The sequence below is a fragment of the Gymnodraco acuticeps genome, unplaced genomic scaffold, assembly GCF_902827175.1.
Source record: "Gymnodraco acuticeps unplaced genomic scaffold, fGymAcu1.1, whole genome shotgun sequence".
Taxonomy (NCBI): domain Eukaryota; kingdom Metazoa; phylum Chordata; class Actinopteri; order Perciformes; family Bathydraconidae; genus Gymnodraco; species Gymnodraco acuticeps.
Window position 1 is genome coordinate 489,370 of NW_022990165.1, and position 23,030 is coordinate 512,399.

The 23,030-nt window shown below is 40.2% G+C and overlaps 1 protein-coding gene across 4 annotated transcripts; it reads left to right on the forward strand.

Moving 5' to 3' along the window:
- The first annotated feature begins 286 nt into the window (after window positions 1-286).
- Window positions 287-11,914, forward strand: snx11 (sorting nexin 11). 4 transcript variants are annotated; one of them, XM_034217568.1, is made up of 8 exons: window positions 287-468; window positions 1,580-1,619; window positions 1,904-1,990; window positions 3,759-3,859; window positions 5,759-5,854; window positions 5,963-6,187; window positions 7,295-8,522; window positions 8,553-11,914. In XM_034217568.1, the coding sequence occupies exons 2-8, from the start codon at window positions 1,596-1,598 to the stop codon at window positions 9,441-9,443; spliced, it is 2,652 nt and encodes an 883-aa protein (XP_034073459.1). In that variant the 5' UTR covers window positions 287-468; window positions 1,580-1,595; the 3' UTR covers window positions 9,444-11,914. The 4 variants fall into 4 exon arrangements, with proteins under 4 accessions (XP_034073459.1, XP_034073458.1, XP_034073456.1 ...); XM_034217567.1 differs by having other exon boundaries at window positions 7,295-7,736; window positions 7,767-11,914; XM_034217565.1 differs by having other exon boundaries at window positions 7,295-11,914.
- The last annotated feature ends 11,116 nt before the right edge of the window (window positions 11,915-23,030 follow it).

Here is a 23,030-nt window from a genome sequence, read left to right on the forward strand (position 1 = left end):
CAAAAAAACGCTGAAATCAGTAAGTGTAATTTACTTGCCAGGAAAAGGGTCCTTTAAATAACCTTACGGTGAATTTCAGAAGCTTTCAGCCACATGTGTCACGTTTATCACGTGAGCAAACAGTAAGCAAGTGTAATTAAACATGTAATATTAAACTTATTGATATTTGTTGTCAACATGTATTTGTATTTAATGTTGTCAGTTGAACTATTATTTAAATATTATTGGTGAATACAAAAAATAAAAAATACCTCCGCGCGCACGCCTACCGGAAGCATATACGTCATTGTGACGTCGCAGCAATTGAAGCTTGTGACTTGCGAAATGAAGATAGGAGCTGTTTGGACAAAACAAGCCTCATTATTTGAGGACCTTGTGCTTAAATAAAACAGAAACCTCGACAGGCGGGACTTCATCGACCAAAGCCGGCTGGATACTTCCGCTGCAGCCGACATATAACTCGTGAAAGTAAGTAGGCTAGTTGGGGTTAGCATGTAACGTTAGCTGATGTTTGTTTAGAAGTGTGTGTATTCAGGCCACAACACTTACGTTGTTTTTCAGAAAAGTGTTGGCTGTTATGGAGACAACGTTATACATGCGAATTCATTCTGAGATATCTTATTTTGCATTACTTACTGAATTAATTTTAAACAGATTAGGGCACAATTATCAGAGAACTTTATCTGTTTTCATCTTTATATATACAGTCTATGGTTTTCATAGAGAAATGGCTGATAAAAGTGAGTTGATAGTACTTTGCTTAAGAAACGTGGTGGTGCAAGTTTCTCAGAAATAAACATTACCTGAAATGCATTTAGTTATTGTCAACATCAATTGATACAGCTACTTCATTTGTTTTATTTAGCATTTTTGTTTTCAAATTGAAGATATTACTTTGGATACATTTTTATATTTTCTTACGTTTTGTAATAGCTAATTTTTAGTACAAATACTTGATAATGAGCGTAATTATATTTCAGCCCTTATTGGCATGTCTTATCATTGGTAATGTATTAATTAATGTAGTATTTTTAGAGTATTTTGTAAAACTTTTGTTACCATCTGTTTGCTTTCTGAAGCTAGTAACTACAGAATATCATACAAATTATACTGTATGATTGTGCATGTGAAAAATACACATGATTTAATTTGAAACAACCAATCGATTAAAAGAAATATAAAGGATATACTCTGTAAGGAAGATAGTTGTTTGTTGCCGCCCTAATCGGAATGTGCCAGACCTTACTGGTGATGGGTTAGCCTGAGTTATATTAAAGGAATGTTGCTGTACCAGCTCTACAGTTCTGATAGATAAACTAATAGAGAGCGGAAATACAAAAGTCAGACTTAACAAACTGCTGTATTTCCAGGAAAGGTTTATCTTCATTAAACGCCCTGAAAAAGAGTCAAACCCCAAATGCTAAATGGACATGCCTGCCACAGTGACTCAGTAGATTGTGCTGACCAGCCTCTCTTTTGCAGGATGAGTCATCAGCTCATGACAAGAACACTATAGAAGACGTAACAGTTTGATCTTTATATTTAATTCCCTCATCATTGATTTCCCCTCTCGCTGCAGTGCTGCACTCGGTAGGATGATCAACAATCAAGAAGAAGATGTAAGTAACCTCCCTTCCCTCTTTTTCTGCATGTAATCTTAGAAACTGTCTAATGTTGGTGAAATCTAAAACTCTCCCTTTCCTTAAAAATCCCAATTAACAAATGTCAAAGAACAATTTGTCCATTGATGTGTTTAAAGACTTGACTTCTTTTGAAGAGGTTTTATGGGCCAGGCACACACAGTTTGTTCTGTAGATTTGAATCTTTTGGTTTAACCACGATGCAGAAAAACACACAGACACTACCGTTTATATTTAAACTTGACTCATTTTGTCCTTTTTAGGAGTTTGTTGCAGTGCGGGTCCAAGATCCCCGCGTGCAGAATGAAGGCTCCTGGAATTCATTTGTGGATTACAAAATATTCCTACATGTAAGTATTAGCCCTTAAATTACAATATATCTCGTCAGTCTCTGTGTGAAGACGTCCTGCCTTTCTTTTTATTTAAATACAAATGGAATATTTTAAGCTTTTTGGTTAGATAAAAATGTAGAGGCAATACATATTTTAGGATAACAACCATCAGAATAATCAAAAACAAATGTTATTTTTCGCTTCTAAATGTTTTGCCGGGAATAACCTAGATTTATTTTTATTTGAAAAGTTGAATGACATTTAGTGGACTTTGTTGAAAAGTGCCTCAGTAATAAACTGGCCTCATCTTAAATTAAGACACAATATATTACTTAGAAAGTTTCACACAATAATTACTTGTAGTCTTTTACCATTGTAGAAGTATTTCCAACTAACCTACAAACGTAGTTTCTATTCGGCTATGTCATACTAAACCATGCTAATGAATGCAATTTGCTCTCCCTGAGGTTTCTCCCATGTTCCCCTTAAACTGTGGGTTTTCTCTGGAAGTTTTTCCTTGTACGATGTGAGGGTCTAAGGACAGAGGGTGTCGTTTTTCTCATACTGATATTCTGAACAATCTGTGCTGTTGTATTTGCTGTAAAGTGTCTCTACTGTAGGCTATTTTTATCATATGTACAGCACTTTGGCTCCACCAAAAATCGTTTATAAATAAAACTTGATTTGATAGGAATCAATAGCCTGAAGTACCAAAAAAGTGTGGGACCATATTGAATTTGGGTTTAACCAAACTCCAATCTCTGGAAGCACTGAGTCTGCAGCAGCATGGATTCCTTACATGTTTTTGGACCGGAGTTGATGATGTTGTCAGGGCAGCCGCCTGTGTTGAGTAATGCTGTGTCAGCAGCAAGGCTTCATGCACAGAGGGATGTGCTGTGTGGGTGTTGACTCATGAAATTGGCTAAGATCATGTGACCTCCTTTTGGGTGTCACTATAAACTATTGTTTTGTCAGCAAGGACACAAAACAAGTTTGCACAAAGTTAAAATGAACATCTATACATTTCAAAGCTTTTACTCAACAAGGCCTTGTCTTTTCTTTCCCGCACATTTACTAATTGAGCAGCCATAGCTGCAACCAACAATACGATTCTTTATTGATTATCCTGCATATTATCTTTTGAAAAACAGATAAATTGTTTTGTCAAGAGAAAAATACCTGTTTGAGTTTCCCTAAGACACAGTCGCAACTTCCTGTTTTGCCGTAACCACAGTCTGAAACCCAAAGATATTTTAGTTTACGATCATGTGCGCCAAAGACAAGCATCAAATACTCAGACATTTGAAATACCGGAACAAGTTTGTCGGAACATGTTTGTCATTTCTTTCAAAAATGTCTAAAATAGTTGCAGTTACAGAATACATGAATTGATCAAAAAAGGGAAGGAGGGATGTTTTTGAGGGCCTTTACCCTTTTAATGGAATTTGTTTTAATGACATGAGAACTTAACCAATGCTGCCTGTAATTGATTATGGTCTGTCAGACGGAGCTTGTTATGCAAACATCAGTTGACTGTGTCACACCTACTGGAACAAAACTGACCTATGATAACGTTTTAGTCCTGCTATACCTCAGCAGGCGTTAGGTCTCGAGTTACAACATTAGGTTGAAAAGATTGAATATGAATACATTGAAAGATGAGGCTAGTTCTATGGTATATTTTTCTTATTGTCAATCAATTGCTTGGACCAAAACCCTCCTGGCTCCAACTTTGGCTCTGAATAATAGAGTTTTGTTGACAGTAATATATCTTTTAAATTTGCAGACCAACAGCAAGGCCTTCACAGCCAAGACGTCGTGCGTGCGTCGGCGCTACAGTGAGTTTTCCTGGCTCAAGAAGAAGCTTCAGAAGAACACGGGCTTGGTGTAAGTTGTTGTGAAGAGGGAGAGTCCTTTGGATGTGCTGCAGGATGTGTTCTATAACCAGGAAATGAGTTTGCATTTGTACACTTCTGGTTCTCCTATCCCTTAGTCCAGTGGTTCCAAAACGGTGTGCCGTGGGATTTTGTGACAACCATACGTTATTATTGCAATATACAACTACACAAAAATAATTATTTTTTAATTTACTATATCAGTACTTTGTAGGTTTATATGTACGTAATCTGCGCGATTTGCGCGTCCACATCTCCACGTGCAGTGCTGCATAAACATGGCTGCGATAACCTTCGAGAGGTGGAGGTATGCCCATTACTTTGAGTTCGTCCGAAGAATAGACAGGAATGTGACGGTGAGGTGCAAACTGTGTCCAGGCCAGAAGCTGTTATCCACTGCTGGAAACACCACGTGGTCAAACCTCAACAAACACCTGCAAAGAACACATGCTAAGGTGAAGCTACCGCACAGCTATTTGTTGTTTGTTTATATCATTGTTTATGTCTGTTCTTCTTCTCTGTCTTCCGGTTGTTGCCTGTTTTGAATGACAAATACACACTACCGCCGCCTGCTGGTAAGGAAAGTTATTGCCACTCACGCATGCGCAGTTCGTACGTGCTCGGCGAGTAAAGTAACGAGTTACTTTATGTAGATAGTAACGAAGTAGTGTAATATATTACTTTTTTAAAAGTAATATGTAATATATTACATTTTTTTAGTAACGACCCCATCTCTGGAGTTGGCGTTCTCTACTCTGATTTACATGAAGAACAACAGGAGGTCACGGCTCTCTGTTGAACAGGACTTGCGAGTGGCCCTCTCCTCAGTGCCACCAAGGATTACAAAATTCTGCGCGCCCCGACAGGCACATGTATCTCACTAATTTGTAAGTCGGCAAAATATTTACAATAGCACATGTTTCAATGCTGATTGCTGAAATGTTACATTTATAATGTGTAGTTCAGGACCATGGACAATGCAGCTTCCTTGCATTGACAGTTCTCTGTGCTGAATTTCTGCTGCGTTTCCTTTGCCTCATTTTTAATGTTGTGACCTGTCTGGTTTAAATGAGTGTGTTGCTGCTTTGATGAAGCCTAATTTGATAAAGTTTCAAATTAATTTCTGAAATATTTCGTTAATAAATATTTCATGAGTAATATAGTTTTCTTTGTCACATTTTATTTGGCATTAGTAAATAATTATGCACATTTACAGATATTTTACATGATATGAGTGATAACACGTGTTATAAGGGCTATTTTGCACAATAGGTGTGCCTTGAGATTTTTACTTGTCCTTTGGTGTGCCTTGGGCACAACAAGTTTGGGAACCACTGCCTTAGTCAATGAGCTTTTTGGATGGGTCTTTGGTTAAATGTGTATAAACAATGTCTGTGGTTAACACGATTTGACATTTTGTCTTCTTCTCTTTAGCCAGCATTCACTGCCAGTGTTTTACTCATGCTCTTTCACAGGAAAGTCTTTTGTAGTAGAGATAAGAGCGTAAAATCAAATAACAAGCGGCAAGTTAAGGGGTAGTGACGTTGAAGTCAGGCGACCATGGTGTAAATCGTTTATTTGTTTCGCTTCAAAATTATTATAGAAGAGGTTCATTTGTGAATATTATCTTGCAATGAATAAATCCAATTGGCTTTTTGTCGAGGGAACTGGGTCCATGCTAACTTCCAAGTTGGCCCTTAAATGTCATCCCTGCTGCAGTCTTAAATTCAATTATTTTAATGTCTTTTATTGTGAAATTGTGTTAAAAGAGAAACCAAAGAAGCATGTCACCCATTTTTGTAAAGTTCATCAACATTGCACTTCTGTTCCAGACTTACTGAAGTGAAGAAGCTATAATCTACAAACAGGGGTGTTTTTTTCTTCCTTGTAGGCCAGTCCCAGACCTTCCAGCTAAGTCCTTCTTCTCCTTCATTAATGAGGACTTCCTGGAGAGGAGGAGGAAAGGTCTTCAGGCCTTCTTAGACAGGTCAGTTCTTTAAGTGTTCTTTGAAAAAATATATTTCATCTGCTGTAATATAAATTACATTCTTGTTATGCAAACTACGATTATAACACATACCTTTTGTCCTGGCAGTGTGGTGAACATGACGGTGTGTCTGTCAGACAGCCAGCTCCACCTCTTCCTGCAGACTCAGCTGCCAGTGGGTCACATCCTGGACTGCGTGCAGGGCCACACTCCCTACTCTGTGACGGACGCCATCCTCACCTACGTCTCGTCCAATCGGGGCTACGCTCAGGCACAGGAGGATGATCCCATCAAGGAGTCAAGTTTGACCATTTCATATGAGTCCATGGAGAGGTAGGATTTAGCCTTAATGGTGTTGAATTTATTTTTGCCTTTGCATTGTCCCTTCTGTTTAATTAAGATTATTGATGTGTACGTGCCATTGCAAGGCAGACAGTTTTATTTTTTAAAGCATGTTTAATACACAGGATGGTTCAAGGTGCTAGAAAACATGTAACAATAACACACTATGCAAAGTTAAAAAACATCAATCCCTCATCATAGTTTTTTAGACCTCCTGGATGTTGTTTTTTGTATTCATTAAATTAAAGATAGTTTGAGACTTTTTCACTTCTTATTCACTCTTGCTGAATGTTTGATGGAATATTGATCTCACTCGTTTATCAATATGGTTAATATGTAGCTAGTTAGCTTAGTTTTGTACAAGGGGCAACAGCCACTATAAAAGATTATAAAATCTGCCCCCTGCTTGGCCTATAAAGAGTCCAGCTCATTATCCACCGTAAAACCAACTTCCTGATTTACAGTTCCGCATTTGAACAACTTCAAAGGTGCAGCAAAGCAGATTTGGTTACTGAAGGAAAGAGCCAGGCTAGCTGTCTAAGTGCTAAGCTAAGCTTTCTGGCTACTGACGGTAGTTCTATGTTTAACATACAGAGTTCTTGACCACTCTCGTCAAGAACATAAATAAGTGTATATCCCAAGCTTTTTTTGTGTTCGACTTACTTTTATAGAAATCATTTGTGTTATTTTCCTAAAGGAGACCAAATTGTGTTGATAAGCTGTCAACTTACCAAATGATTCAAGATTCATTTAGTGTAGTTATGGTGTAGTTATGCAATGAATGAAGCACTTGGGTCATAGGTTAATTTTTTATAAAATTGTCCAAAACATTTAAATAGTGTAAGCTCAGGTGTTAAATAGTCTTATGGCCTGTGGAAGGAAACTGTCTCTGAGTCTGGTGGTTTTAGTCCTGTTGCTGCGGTAAATGCTTACCATATATCCAGTAAAGATTGTTTCGAATCTGGCTTGAGTGGGATTTGTGGCAGAGTTAAAAAAAAAAAAACTGTGGGTTATAGTGGGGGAACTACTATTCTAAACAAGTTCCTGTTCTGTTTAAATTGTAAGTTAATAAATGTTCTTCTCTGTCCCGCTTTACAGCCCAGTTCCTCATCAACCTTGCCTACAACTTAAAGAGACCTGCAGTCCAGAGCTTTTGTCCTGTGTTGACTCTGAACCTCAAGATTGTGAACTGGAGCGCGATGATAAGGACACAGTTGAGTTCCTGTACAAGGAAAACTCCTCAGTAATGGTCCTCCAGGGGGACAACCATCTTGAGGCCATTGTTGAGGACTGTGTCCCATCAGAGGCGACCTTTTATCTGGGTGAAAGCCAGAATGTTCCTGAGAGTCTCAGCCTTGAAGAACAGACTCAGCAGAAAAGCTGTCAGATACAGACACCTGTAGAGGTGCACTCGCCCATGAATACTGACTTCCAGGAGAAATGTGTGGTGGATAGCTTGTTTGAGGAGTGTTCCGTAAGAGAGGAGAGCGATAAGACAGTGGATACAGAAGATATGAATGTTCCTCATCCGGACACAGAGGAGAAGGTAGTTCCTCATCCGGACACAGAGGAGAAGGTAGTTCCTCATCCGGACACAGAGGAGAAGGTAGTTCCTCATCCGGACACAGAGGAGAAGGTAGTTCCTCATCCGGACACAGAGGAGAAGGTTGTTCCTCATCCGGACACAGAGGAGAAGGTTGTTCCTCATCCGGACACAGAGGAGAAGGTTGTTCCTCATCCGGACACAGAGGAGAAGGTTGTTCCTCATCCGGACACAGAGGAGAAGGTTGTTCCTCATCCGGACACAGAGGAGAAGGTTGTTCCTCATCCGGACACAGAGGAGAAGGTTGTTCCTCATCCGGACACAGAGGAGAAGGTAGTTCCTCATCCGGACACAGAGGAGAAGGTAGTTCCTCATCCGGACACAGAGGAGAAGGTCGTTCCTCATCCGGACACAGAGGAGAAGGTAGTTCCTCATCCGGACACAGAGGAGAAGGTAGTTCCTCATCCGGACACAGAGGAGAAGGTTGTTCCTCATCCGGACACAGAGGAGAAGGTAGTTCCTCATCCGGACACAGAGGAGAAGGTAGTTCCTCATCCGGACACAGAGGAGAAGGTAGTTCCTCATCCGGACACAGAGGAGAAGGTAGTTCCTCATCCGGACACAGAGGAGAAGGTAGTTCCTCATCCGGACACAGAGGAGAAGGTAGTTCCTCATCCGGACACAGAGGAGAAGGTAGTTCCTCATCCGGACACAGAGGAGAAGGTAGTTCCTCATCCGGACACAGAGGAGAAGGTAGTTCCTCATCCGGACACAGAGGAGAAGGTAGTTCCTCATCCGGACACAGAGGAGAAGGTTGAACACTGTGAAAGTTCTGTGGAGGCAAATACGGAAAAGGTCCACTTCGATTTTAAGGACAGTGACTTAAAGGACCCTCTTTTAGTAAGTGCCACCATATCTCAAGAGGAGGTTCTTGAAGTCTGCTTTGAGAAAAGTGTTTTAGAGAATCATGTTATCTCTGAAGTTAATGGACTGGAACACGTTGATACTACTGAGGCTCCTGTTGAAGATGCCAGCTGTCTGGAGGAGTTTAAGAGCGCAGACAAGGAAATGAGCGATGAACCTGAGAGGAAAGATGAGACGGCATATATGTCAGAAATCCATGAAGAGACTGACAATGTGCACCCAGAGGTGGAAGGCAGCGACGATGGCCTTTTTCAACATATGGACCAAGTTGAACTGGAAGACGATCTGGTTGAACAGGAAGTGGATCTGGTAAGGACCAAAGATGACAGCGACGAGGACAGCCAGTCATCTTCCAATGAAAGCATTGTCAAGGTCAGCGATGAAGAGAGCATCTGTGACGAGGCAGAGGAACTGATCCACTCTGCAGACGGACACATGGAGACTCCTCACGAGGAGGTCGCTCACTGGGCAGAAGAAGTGCAGACCCCCAGGACAAACATTTTGGACCTACACGTCAATGGATGCATTGTGGAAAAAGACGACATTCTTGCCCATGAGGAGGACGACTTGCAATACATTACCGAAATCAGTGACTTGCATAGATCTCTGGATTTGATCTCAAGTGTAACAGGTGGAGTTTTGACAGAAAATAGTGACTTCAGTATCTTAGAGAGAAGCTGCACGCCTGAGTTAGCTGATAGTGGAAGTGCGGAAAAGGAAAACGTGTCCTTGCTGTCTTTGGATGCCTCAAATGAGGCTCATGAGGTAGAGGTGCTTTAGTCAAACGTCTGAATGGTCTCACATGCCTGGCCTTCACCCTTACAGAGGCAGAAAACAAAATATTGTGAAATCTGTCTTCTGCCATAGACACATTTGATCTCACACACACAAAAACAAGGCACATTAAAATTCTGCTCTTTATAAACCATCTTCATATGATGCCGTATTTGGGCCATTTTATGTTAAAATATTAAATAATTAAGAGCCGGAGCAGGTGGGTAGTATCAGTGAAAAACAATCAGAATTTCTCAAGTGTACCAAAAATAAACTTTAACATTCTGACATTAAAATAGTCGTAAATGTATAAGAAAAACGCTTTTTTTAGTCAAGGAACTAGATTGCGCAAAGTTGAATCAACCCCACAGCTGCCAGTCAGACCATAGACAGGCGGTGCAACATTATGGAACATGGTGACATCCTTCATCTGTCCATTGTGTTGGGGGTCCGGCACAAAAGGCTTTAACCTCACCGAATCTGTATGTTGATTTTTTTCTGAATATGCCCAATTCTTGGCAATATCTCTTTAAAGTCTGAATGCTTATTATAATAATATGGTGATTCCAGGCTAAAATAACAAGTATTTCCGTATTGCTATTGTTGGTCATCTACTGCAGGCGTCATACACGTGAGGTTAATCCAACCTTGCAAAGTGAATCGATTTGACAAAAAAAGAGCATTTTTCTCATAAATGTTTGACTTTATTCTGTGTATTTATAATTGTATTGTAATCTACAATGGCCCTTGTGCGCTATAGTATCTTCACAACGTAAATGGTCTGGTCTGTCACAAATGGTAAGTCTAACAAACGATTTTTTTCCCTTGTTAAATAATGTATATTTAATTTTAAAGTGCGCCTTAATGTAAACTCGGGTAAACAAAATATTGGCGCTGTTTTTCTCTGGTTGGGTGTTAATTTGCTTTTTGGGAACACCAGAGGGGGCTCAAGTTCACCAAAAGCATATGAGGGGGATTTTCTTTTTTAAATCCATAAATGAAGTGCTAAGGCTATAGTGTAAACATCAAATGTGAATTAAAAAGCTTAATTAGCTTTCTCTAAAATGACGTCATTCTCTGGATGAAATTGTGGTAGAAATGTACACTTGTATCAAAGGATAGATTCACCTTTTATTGAAGTCTATAATACCACTTTTGGGGTCGTAATTGATTCTGCTGTCCATGCTGACGGTCAAGAGATACCATCCTGTCCACGAAAATCTAAATTGACAGTAAAAAAATGCTTCCTGTAGTGAAGTCTATTTACTATATTTCTGTCTGTTTCCTTACGTAGCTGTAGTGGAGAGACAGGAAGAAAAAGAGGAAATTCAAAACAAAAACAACGTTATCAACCTAATCTGTAAGTCAGGCTGCTGAAGCATCAATATAACAATTGTTAAAATGTTATACCTTCACGGCCAGTTTGGACAGGAGAAAAAGTGCTTAAAATCTGATTAAATCTACCGTCACAGTCACTGGAGAATTATACACAGTTCTCATTTGCAACCTAATTTAATGTGAAACATTTAAAAAACACTTTAAGTCAACAACTGTCTCCTGTTGAATCCTGATAAAGATACGTTTTAAAATCCAGGCCTGCTGCTGGACAACAATACTGTTAGAATCAGCATGTCCTGTTTATAATCCCATATGTCACTAACTGGCTTTGTGAACCAATGAAAGACTCACTGTGTTGGAGTCAACATTAAACCAGTTCAGTAACATGTTAGAACTAGTAATAGTTTACCCTTATGACGCACGCTGCTCTTACAAATGATGTTTTATAGATATTTATTAGGAGAGCTCAAATGAAAACATTTGAACCCATCAATATTAGGTTTTGTTATTGAACTTTTTATAAATAAATGATAATAATTTGAACCCCTGTGCAATAGTCACAGACACCTTGACAGTTTTAGATTTCCAGAATGTTTATTCTTGTCATTTCTGTACGATTTCTGCTCTTTCACTGAATTTGTTCGAAACTCACAACAGATACACTCACTAAGCTCTTTCTATTGTTAGTCTGACAGGCTGTTTTTCAAGTGTATTTATGGGCTACACTGCTCTTTGGGTTATAGTTTAATCACAGCATACATTCTTAGAGTATGGATGTATGTTTTCCACGTTGTTGTCAGGCACTTCTGCTGCTGGTGATTTTATTCCGTTGCATTTGTTTAAAAGGGACCCAGAGTTTTTTGTTTGGTTGCACAGAGAATTAAGCCTTGTCACACATCCTTTGTTGTCTAGTAGGTGGATAATAGATTACTGGTTTTCATTGTTTGTTCTACACTGTCAATGAGTGCAGGTTTTTTTTCTTTCAAAAGCTGCTTTTACGAATTTGTATTTTTAAAAGAATGTTTGCCCTATGCAGGAGACTTATTTTATAACATGGATCTACAAGGGCCACTATGAAACCCTGAGTGACTGTGTCCATGTATATCATTTTATTTCAAATAAATAGTTTTTCTTCTTAACTGTGTTGAATGTGACATGATTTTACATGTTTTACAAAACATCTCTTATGGTTTTAAGACAAGATATTGGAGCAATCCTGCCGCCTAGTGGCTGACAATGAAACCGTTTAATAACCCACACAGACTTCACTGAAGAGATCACACAAGAAGGAAAGGCTTCACATATTTGTGGTTATTTTTTAGTTAAAGTCTGGGTACAATGTATTTAAAATATTATTCATATTGTACATCACATGCGCTGATATTTTGTAACCTCTATCCGAAAAATGAGAAACCACAATCTACACATTTAGCAATTTAAACGGTTAATTGATACATTAGTATTCAGGACTGCATCCAACAATTATTTTCATTTTAATTTGTATTTACCACTGTGGTAAATAACTGTTTAGTATATGAAAAACATCGCCATTAAAAGATCCCAATGATTGCTTCAAATTACTTTTGTGCCAAACCGGCAGTCAAAATCACAAATATATAAAAGTTATACTGATATAAATCAAAGAAAACTGACATTTTAGAAGCTTTTCTTGATAAATGACAAACAAAAAAACAATTATCACTAGAGCTAACACTTCTTTTCATTTAGTTATTTTTCAGATCATTTTATTGTTAAGTTTATGAAAAATCCCAATTTAACAGAGCCCAATGTAAACTCAAAACTTATTTTCTTTATCCCATCTGTAGTACAACACAAATATATTACATTTATAATTATATGAAACAAATTAGCTTTCCCTTATAAATTACTTCAAAATCAAAATGTGTGCCGCTTAATTTTCGGTTAATTGACAAACTGGTCAACTTGTTTTAGCTTGAGTTTGAACATTAATGTTGTAGTAAAAAGTGTACAGGAATAAGTACTACGGCAGCACATCCTCATGATATAACTTAGTCTTATGAGAGACAATACTTTTCAAATAACAATAGATAATGTGAAGGGGCCGACTCTGAAATGTATGGCCAGCGTCAGTAACAGTGCTGTAAAATAAAAACAAATAAACACACCATCAGAGAAACATGCATTAATAATTCAGTATTCATTTTTAGCTGTGCCTATCTAACAGTATTAGGGAATCATTTTCTTAAATAGGACAACCGGCGCTGTAATCATGCTTTTGTTGCACATATTTATTCACACCCATTGCCCCGTTAAGATTACGCAGTACTTCTTCCAGCCAGCAGATGCCATAAATGGCAGGTCAACGACTGAATATACCTCAATGGCAATCTCGATGAGTACCAGGGGGACCGTTTTTGTGTATTAGGCCACAGTAATGGTCCATAATGCTGATGATAAGAGAGTGCCTCGGTACCTGTTGGAGCTCAGAGGATGTAGGCAGGGTGCATGAAGTCCTTGGGGACGATCCCCACAGCGCCGTTCAGCTCGCCAACCCACCAGCCGTGAATATTGTACTCCTGGACCCAAAAAAACAATAAAAGCAAACCATAAGTCTCCTCAGGGGCTCAAGGACAAGTAAACAAAGCAGGATTAAGCACCAATCTCACATTTCTATTTGATGTGAGTGAAGCGTTTGTCTCATGTTATTAACATTAGAACAACCATTCGAAAGATTTGGACTCCACCTAAATGTGGCTCGGCTACCGTACAGTTGATGCAAAAATAATAATGTTAAAATTGTATTAACTCGACTTCGGCAAAGGAACTCCAAAAGAGTCTCAATATCACCCGAAGAAGAACAATGCACAATATATATCTAATAAGCACTGCCGGTGTATTAGCCTGGAAGATTTCATAAAAATAAAAAATAAATGGGAGAAAAAGGTAAACAAGACTATTGAGACAGCGTGTATCTAAAATAAACTGCTATTTATTTGAACTGCTTAACGATAACAGCCGGCCCGTTTTCCCAGACTAATTATACAATACTTTAATTCTGCTCTGTAGTTAAAAAAGAAACAGGAAACTGGAGTCTTCCATTTACAAAGAGAAAAACAAGATGTAATGGTTTGTAACATTAAAGAGATGACTTAAAAAATAATACCTCAATCTAAGTTTAGTTATTACATTATTTTCATTTCAACAAAAGTTGAATACCTTTAGGCCATAAAATGAAACAAGCAGCTTTGCAAATTATTTATTTCTAACTCCTGGTGGGCATTTGCAATAAACTTGGACATTTGATAGTATAAATGACAAAACAACAAAGCATTTATTTTATGACTAAATTCAAAAATTAAAACAAAATAATTTCTTGTCAATCAAAATATAATGCCACCTCCCTTTGTTTGCGTAGTGAAGAACAACGACAAAAGCTCCTATGTATCCTACAAGATATTAAGAGACAGTGAGCTGCTCTCAAATTAGACCTTAAAAATAAAAGACCCTCTTTTAAATAGAGGCTTTATATACTTTCTATTTTCTATTTACTGTTGGCTCACTAAGGTGTTTTTTACAATTTACACTATTTTGAAAGTTTCTAAATCCATGTAATTGTATTGGGGTTGGATTGTATCATTTATCCATGTTTGATAAAATGTCTACTCACCTAATAATAGAAAAGTAATTGCTTATTAGGTTAGAAAAATCAATACATTATTGGTAAATATTGTACATATTGGTGTAAATATTCTTTCTAAGGCCCATTAGGAATTTAAAAAAAGGCTCTGCATCCAAAATATTTATTTCCTTCCAGCTCTTACCTATTGTAAAACTGGAATAACAAAATCTTTCATTCATTATTACATTTTAGGAATTTGAGTGTCATTAATAACCTCATGATCATCTGATTGCAGCAGTTGGGCTCTAACTAGATGTACTGGATCAATATTTGACCAGAGAGCAGAGGGGCGTAGGAGCCCAGCAGTCGCAGCGGAAGAGGCACCAGCCGGCCCTAATTTTCCTGCCCTGATGGAACGAGGAGCCGCTCATCTCTCCTCTGTTCTCCAGCAGATTGAAAATGGCTGCGTGAACAGTTTGTCTCGGCACTGAGGAGCAGATGAAACGCTCAGCTACACACACACACAATGTGCGTGCGAGCAGACACATGTAACGTATAAAGTTGTACACGTCTGAGATTAGAATCAGACTTTTCTTCCTGCTCTAACAGGCTCTAGCTGTGAAAACACACACATACTTTGACGTGATGAACGACATTTTGTGAAAGGTTCAGCCCATCATCCAGACCTGCCACCTCCCTCCGTCCAGAGGAATGAGGCCTGCCGCTAATGAGAGGTGTTTGGACAGTGACGATGAATGGATTGCTTAGAAAGTAATAAACCACAAGACTCAAGTGTTCTTACGGCACAAACAGGTACCCGCAATAAGCAGATTGTCCATCCAGGCCTCATCGTTTTCCCCTACGAGCCTCGCTGACAGCTCACACTGGGATGCTCCAGTGTGCTTGGCACTCTGACAAACTCTGAGTGACTGTGTTGGGCTCATAAAGCAGGGGAAAGTTAAGTCCGAAATGGTCTTTTTATGCTCCCCAAAAGACTAGAGGGAAAAGCCCAGTTGCGGAAAGCTGGCTTTGGTTCCAATTCTGGATAACGTGAACAGAGGAGGAAGGGGGGGGGACGGAGGGGAGGCATAGGAGAGAGGGAGCGAAACAGTTTTTCTCTCCCTTGGGGGCGTCGCAGCACTATTCCACCAACCATAGTGACAGAGAGTTTTATTTATCTCCGTAGCCCATCTGTGCAGTCGGTCTCAAATTCTCCCTGAGAAAGGTCTTTTGGATTATCAGCGCCGCCATTTTAATACAACTGCTACATCACAGAGTGGGTGCCAATGGCGGTGGAAGTCTGTCAGGCGTGCAGAGTCCATCTTCCCCATACTTGAAATGGGTTCATCCAGAGTACACCTGCTGTAATAGGGACATTCCAAGAGGCGGGGAGAGTAAATTATCCAAATGACAAAAACTATGCAAACTCCTCAATGTCCTCTTCCTTCTGTTTGTTTTCCCCTCAATGTTCTTAGGGTTGATTTGTTTTTGTGTGATTTTGCATCTTAATGCTAAGGTCTGGGCAAAGAACAGGCACATATTGGCATATTGTGGCGAGTTGTATTAGTTTTTCGTCTGAGAGGGAAGATGTTCCCTCCTAAATTCTCTGGGGTGATGTAAATCAAGAGTCCCCTGGGTTCAGGGAAATGCCTCAGTTTTTTTTCTCATTAGCAATATGTTGCAAGATGCAGGGTTAGGTTGATGGGTGACAAATATCAGAGCCGCTGTTTGCTGCAACCTGGATGCAGATCAGACCCACTCTAGGAGGGAGGGAGGGAGGAAGGGGAGGGGGGGCAAACAGCGCCGTGTCGTGGCGGCTGTGGCGCGTTGACTCGTTGACCTCCCGGTGACTCCTCCGCCGAGAGAGCGGGGGAATGAGGCGTGGGCGGGGCTGGCACTGAGAGCGGGTTGCCATGACAACACCTGCAGTGTACCGGCGCGATCGTTTATTTACCACTCAGGGGGCTGGCTAATGGTGGCATTCTGATAGGCCCATCGCTCATGTACCCGACCGGAGGACAGATTGACAGCTACCCGAGCCTGAAGCGAGGAGAAGGTGAGTCGAGGTTGGGTGGATGCGGTAAAAAGACAACGGGTGAGACGGGTGATGCTAACATGTACCAAAAAAAACATGTCAAAAATAAATGCACCTTTAGTTTTTTCGGGGGGGGAATACAAAATCTGTAGAGATTCAGGGTCCATGTCCTTTTCTTCCTTTCTCATCTTGTTCTCACACACACACACATGCTTGCAGATGAACCACACACACAAAGACACACACAGAATCCCAAATGCATACAAACTAGGGGGAGTGCTAATAAGCCTGACACATGAGGCATCTTTCCTCGGCCACCAGCTGACTGAGGCAGGCCTTGGGCGTGATGGAGCGCAGGAAGTCTCTCATTGCCCTGCCGCTGAACCCGCCGCCTGGGTGTTACAATCTCTCCCTCCCTCCCTGCCTCCTTCCCCATCTCCAACCCCCTCCCTCCCTTCCTCCCCTTGCTTTCTTTCCATCTCTAGTGTAGCAGCCTTTCCACTTGTATCCTCTCTGTTGTTTTTTTATTTTGTTGCATTTCCTACTCCTCTACCTAGACTCATCAGATGAACTGCAGCTCTCTGCAGTTCTTCCATCACTAGTTACTCTAACAAAGAAACATGGACGCAAAGCTGCTTTATTTGTAACCCGCTATTAGGTTAGCAAGATCTCCTCCCTGCTCACACAGTTTACACCTCACAAACAACATGAGAATACCTGACACTGTTGAGGGAAACCCTTAGTTTGGTGCAGTTATAAGGACTTTGTGGCAAAAGAAATATTGTCGAATTCCATCCAGAAATATGGACGATAATTCTGCACAACCAAAGATCGAAATGGCTACTTAGTGTCCATTTTTTTCCAAGTCGGCTTTTAATTAAATCAGTGAATTGGCTTCAAATTGGAAACATGACAGAGCATGAGAACGTTAGAAAATATCTCAGGGACGATGAGATTTAATAAAAAGAAAACCTACTTGCTCCTTTCTAATGCACGCCTGGGATTACAGATAGCTCCTTAACTTAATAGCAATTTAAAGTGGATTTGTGTATGCCACTGAGTGTCTGTAATGATGGCTGTTTACGCCGCCCCTCATTTATAATAATTAAGCAGAATGGATTGGGGGTGGGTTGCTCGGACGCGGTTCTGGGCTATTGGCTTGGGCTGAATAATGACCTACTGTAGTTGACCGGGGGATGACCGCTGCCTCCTGCATGACCCCAAACCCCAGACTCACCCCCTGCTTCTTTGGGTGGTAAATAGGATGTCTTGCCTGTCTATAGCGTCTTGGTGTCTATGGCCACAATAGCAGCCAGGGGTCTTTAAATGGGTGTGTGACAGAGAAAAGGAGAAAGGAGAGGGGGGACAGGGTTCACACTAAAGAATAAAGGGATCCACCCTCTTTGTCTCTCTTGCTTGACTTTCCCATCTGATTGTTTGCCCACTTTTCCTTTTCTTCGGCTGTATTCAGTCAGAGTGACCTGGGAGCCGTGGCCCAAACCAGCGTGTTAAACAGAGAAGAAGCCTGTTATGACCCTAAATATCGCAGGTAGCCTGGACAGAATATTAGCACAAAATGAGTTTTAGAATCTCTTATTGCTATTTGTTGAATGATAACTTGTATTTATACAAAGCTATAAATCACAGTGAGTAAATCTATAAGGCTGTAAATCAGTTTTTGTTGTTTTTACAAGTTGTCATGTAATAAAATCATGGCAAAGACATAGGATTGATAGGAACCACCACAAGGTGTCAGTGGTGTCCATGTTCTCATTGTCTCTTAAGAAGCAGCTGCAGCTGGACACTTAGGCAAAATGTGATGTGATGCTCTGCTTTGGGAGACGCAGCGGATTGGCTGTACTGTCTCCTTCTCTCTGCGTTTTGGTTGGACGCCAGGGTAGAGGGGGGAGAGTTGAGCAGGGCAATGGAGAGAAAGAGGAAGAGGTGGCAGCAGCGCCTGCCAGAGTTTTAAGGACCCTGGATGGGTTTGTGCCATAAATCTCTTCCCACTCCATCCCGCCGTTCTCCATGAGTGCCTTTGGGAATACAGGAATTTGACAGCTGACCTGTAGAGCCCATGTCTTTTGATTCTGGACACATAAATTAGAAGGCAAGAATGCGGGACAGCCTTATGGTTCAGTGTGGCCCACAAAGTACACAGGCATTACACGTGTCAGGGAGAAGTGAAACAACAGCCTTAAGCCACTGCAATAAATTAACCCGACACTCATATTGTAAATACTAAAACAAATATCTTGCTGCATGTTATGATGCAGTGAAAATATGTGTGCGCAACATCTCAACATTTTTAAATCAAGTTTAAAAAATGTGCCAGTGTGCGAGAGTGTGATATTGCAGAAAACCGAGCTCACCAATATTTGTCACCACACACTAAAATGCCGGCGTAAAGCTATAATGTGCATTAGAAAAATGCAAGCTCTCACAAATGAAATGCCAGAGCAAAACTGAGAAGATGGATCTAACGGTGTGTTTCTACCTCATGTATCAGCGCGCTGAGCATCGCCATCCAGCTCTCTGCGGAAAGCAAGTTAGGCATCACTGCAACCGGCGGCGGCTCGCACTACGAGATTAATTCTCTTGAACTAATGGATTTCATATGAGTTGTGTGTTTCCTAATTTATTTACTTTGTCAGTGATACACAGATATGCACACACACAGCAACACACAAGGGAGAAAAAAACACAAATACAGTAAAAATGCCCCCACTTTACAGTAAGTGAGAGATCAATAATGATGGATGAGGGCCTTTTATACAATCGGCATGTTCTCCTCAGTTCACAGCCATATGACACCACGCCTGTGGCTATCCCATTCTGCACTTCAGCAGTCAATCACATCGCAGCTTTAAAAATAACAGTTTGTTAGCACCATTGATTTAGCACTTAGAGCGTGTCCTTATTACCTTGTAATTATGGTCAGTGTTGACATAACAGCACAGACAACCAGGACTCCCACCCTCTAAGAGAATTTATGGGCCCTGGTTTTATTACGGCCATTTCATGTGTCTGGGTCCCCAGTTAAGCGACAGACTTGAGTTCTAGCCAAGGGCCCGTATTTCACTCATCGAGGTCAGGGTTCTCAGGAATCCCCCCGTAAAACTGAACGCAACTGGGGGCCTGCACGAAAGACGCAGGGAAGCCCTCCCCAAGGGCTCATTAAAATAAATAGCCGATTACAAGCTATAATCCAAATAATGCTATTCATGGAGGAAATGTGACGCTTTTAGGACACAAAATGGGACACGGATGGAGTCGTGTCTTCACACAAAACCATTCAGAAGCCGTCCGGAGATCACCTCTAAATAATTTACAACCAGCCCCTCGCTTTAAATCCATTAGAGGATAGTTAGAATACTCTCTCGTAGTCTGTCACTATGTTATGACTTCAGGGTACAGTTTGACAAAACAAGAGTAATCTGTGCCATTAAGTTTGTGAGGTCCTTCTACCGGGTCTTGCTTCCAACATGGACTTAGTTTGCTTTAAGGTCTTCCGTGAAGCAGTAATCTGATCCATACAGTGAAAAGTAATACGGCGGGCAGGGCTGAGGCAGTTTGAGGCGGATCTGTCGCTCAGAGCCAGGTTCCCTTTGTTTCCCAACCTCGGCTGCCTTTGTCATCCTTACGTGAAAAATGGACATGGCTGTTTTGACATTTTCCCCCATCAACCAGCGCGCTCAGACAGAGAAGGCTAGCATCTCATTCATCTGGCACTGCCAAGAGAACCTCAATTAAAAGTCCATCTTCTGTGAAGAGCATAGTTCACCTGTGCCATATCTGCCCTTACAAACAAAAGGCTCCATTTCCTTTAACACAAACTGACTCCGTTTGTTTTTCTATCTATACCCCAAACCTTTACTTCTTAAAAAAGTAAGGGCATTATTGTTTCTGCTCTAAAACAAGAACATATCACAAATAATTGTATTTCTCTCGCTGCAGCTGTTGATTAAAGATGCAAAAGATAATGGGCTTGAATACATCATTTCTCAATCCCTTTTCCACTGCATAATTACCAACAAAAAGCTGCATCTACTGTAGATCCTTCCTCCCTCCTCCCTTCAGATAATTCAGCCTAAACACAGAACATGATGATTCAATTTCAAGCCGACCAATAGAAACAAGTCCCTGCACGCAGCAGAGTAAAAAGTGCCCAAATTACAAGCCATTGATTTCCACTAGGGTGGCTTTTCACCGGTAGATACTCTGCATGTAACTACAAGATGGCCATAAAACACGAGGAAATAGATAGAGAGAAAAAGAGCTGAGATGCTGGATGGCTTCACCTGCAGTTTATGTCAAACAGGAAGGAAGGGCTTCGCATGGCTGCCTACTCAATTAACCCCTGTGATAGAGGCTCTATAATGAACAACAGCACCATTACGCAGCGCCCGAATGGCACTTCACCCTAGTGGCCCGGGAATAGACAATGCCACTGTTGGTGCTTCTCTGCTGCACCGACACACTAACAGAGGAATTTAGATGTTGGGGATATCAGCATGTTCAGAAAGTAAATGAGGCCAACGTGATTACTCGTATTGATGTTGTTTAACACTTTAATAATCACATATTCTACCCAGCTGCAACACATTTTACTCATTGCAAATTACTAATTGCTCATGTAATTATGTCTACGAGTCAGGAATGGTTCCCGTTAAAGATGAACGGCAGAACAGTGATCTCCCGTTTCCACTGACTGGGGGAAAGCGTGTCCAGAAACAACAGAATTCTGAGAGATGTTTGCTTAACCTCTCTTGAGTGTTTTTTGCTGACCTTGCTAATGATGTAGATGAGATCTCCTCTCTGGAAACTCAGCTCGTCCGGCTCGTCAGGCAGGCAATCCCATAAACCTTGATAGTAGTTAGCGTAATCTGATGACCAGGCCGAGGGGAAATGCACAGCGTGAATTTAAATAACAATTTCTACCCGCTTCAAACTATTAAGCTGGGAATGTGAAAGACTGTGATGAGGCTCTGACCTGATTTGCTGTTCTTCTCACTGCTTTCATCTGTCAGATCTGGAAAATCCTCATCTAAATAAACAAAAATACAAAATGATGTTTGTGAGACATTTATACTTGTTTGACTTATAAGCAGGAAGTGCGGCTACAATTAACTATCATTTTTATTATTGATTTATTGACCAATTATTTTCTAGATTAATCGATGCCTCCTTGATCTTTAAAATGCCAGAAAAAAAGAGAATAATGTATATCCCATTGTCTCTAAGACAAATATGTTATACTTAATAAGTCATATGTTATAATAAAGCAGAAAATCTCCATATTTGAGGGGCTGAAAACAGCATTTTGTGCCATGTTTGCATGATTAATTACTTTATTAAACAAAATTAATAATTTACGGAAATACTTGGAGGCTATTTTTTCTGTTGATCAATTAATAGTTGTAGTTTTAACAGGAAGCATTTATCAACCAGATAACAGGACCCAAACATTTCAATCTATGGTTGGAACAAGTAAAGTAATGATAAGAACCATAACATGTACATTTTTTACACAAAAAAGAAGTTCAATGTATCATCAGCCAATGACTGACACAGCGCCTCGAGGCACAAGATGACTATTTTTCTTTAACAAGATAGAACTCAATAGTCAATTTGTTCACATTTATCAGAGACTGAGCGAAGAAAAGTTAAAGAAAGAGGCTGTCTTTAAGGCACGCAGAGGCGGACGTGTCATCGACTGCAGGGCGTGGCCCCCGGTGGTCTGAGAGGTGACACACTGATATCCTGCCCTCTGTCTCCCACATCCATCCGTAACAGCAGCAGGCTGACAGCCACGCAGCCACAACCCAGCAACACTATCCACCTCCCAGCACAACCTGCGCCTCTGCTTCCAGGAAGACCAGGAAGACACACACACACACACACAGGCAAACAGACACGCATATCTTTTTCAAATCACTTTCAGGTAAAATACAAAATTATATCATTACAAATCTCAGGGTTGTGGTTTTACCTAATGAAATATGTGTAACACTTTATATTAAGGTACACAAATTAACCATCAACTAGTTGTTAATTAGCATGCATATTAGCATTGGCTCTTTATTAGTAATTATAAAACACTTATGAATGCCTTATTCTACATGACCATATTCTACAAGTAATAAGCCATTAGTTGAGAGTTTTTCCTCAATAACCCTCTAATTAGTGCTTATTTATTGCAAGTAAGGAAGTTGTTGTACATGAGTTTTGGTCTTAATATGCTCTGCTCAATATGGGCCTAATAAGGCAGTAGTACCACAAGAATAGTTATTCTCCCATAATAACACTTAACAAATATGATCTCTTCTTATGTAACAAGACATGAAACTATAAGTGTTAATTGTGTCTAAATAACTCAAAATTAGGTATTTATATCTAAGAATATATTCCCTATTTTAAAGTGAAGTCTTGTTCATAACCAATAAGCTATTAGTTTGACTCTAATTAGGTATTTCTATCAATGAATATATTCCCTATTTTAAAGTGAAGTCTTGTTCATAACCAATAAGCTATTAGTTTGACTCCAATTGACCTGAACATGTTCCCTATTCTAAAGTTGCCTCCTCTTCACACTTTGTAAATACATTATAGCACACAA

Bases quoted from the DNA above. Each gene is read 5' to 3' on its own strand.
- snx11 (XM_034217565.1), top strand. From the start codon at position 1,596: ATGATCAACAATCAAGAAGAAGAT. The intron at 3,860-5,758 runs GTAAGTTGTTGT...TCTTCCTTGTAG, and splicing joins CAGAAGAACACGGGCTTGGT to GCCAGTCCCAGACCTTCCAG. The intron at 5,855-5,962 runs GTCAGTTCTTTA...TTGTCCTGGCAG, and splicing joins CTTCAGGCCTTCTTAGACAG to TGTGGTGAACATGACGGTGT.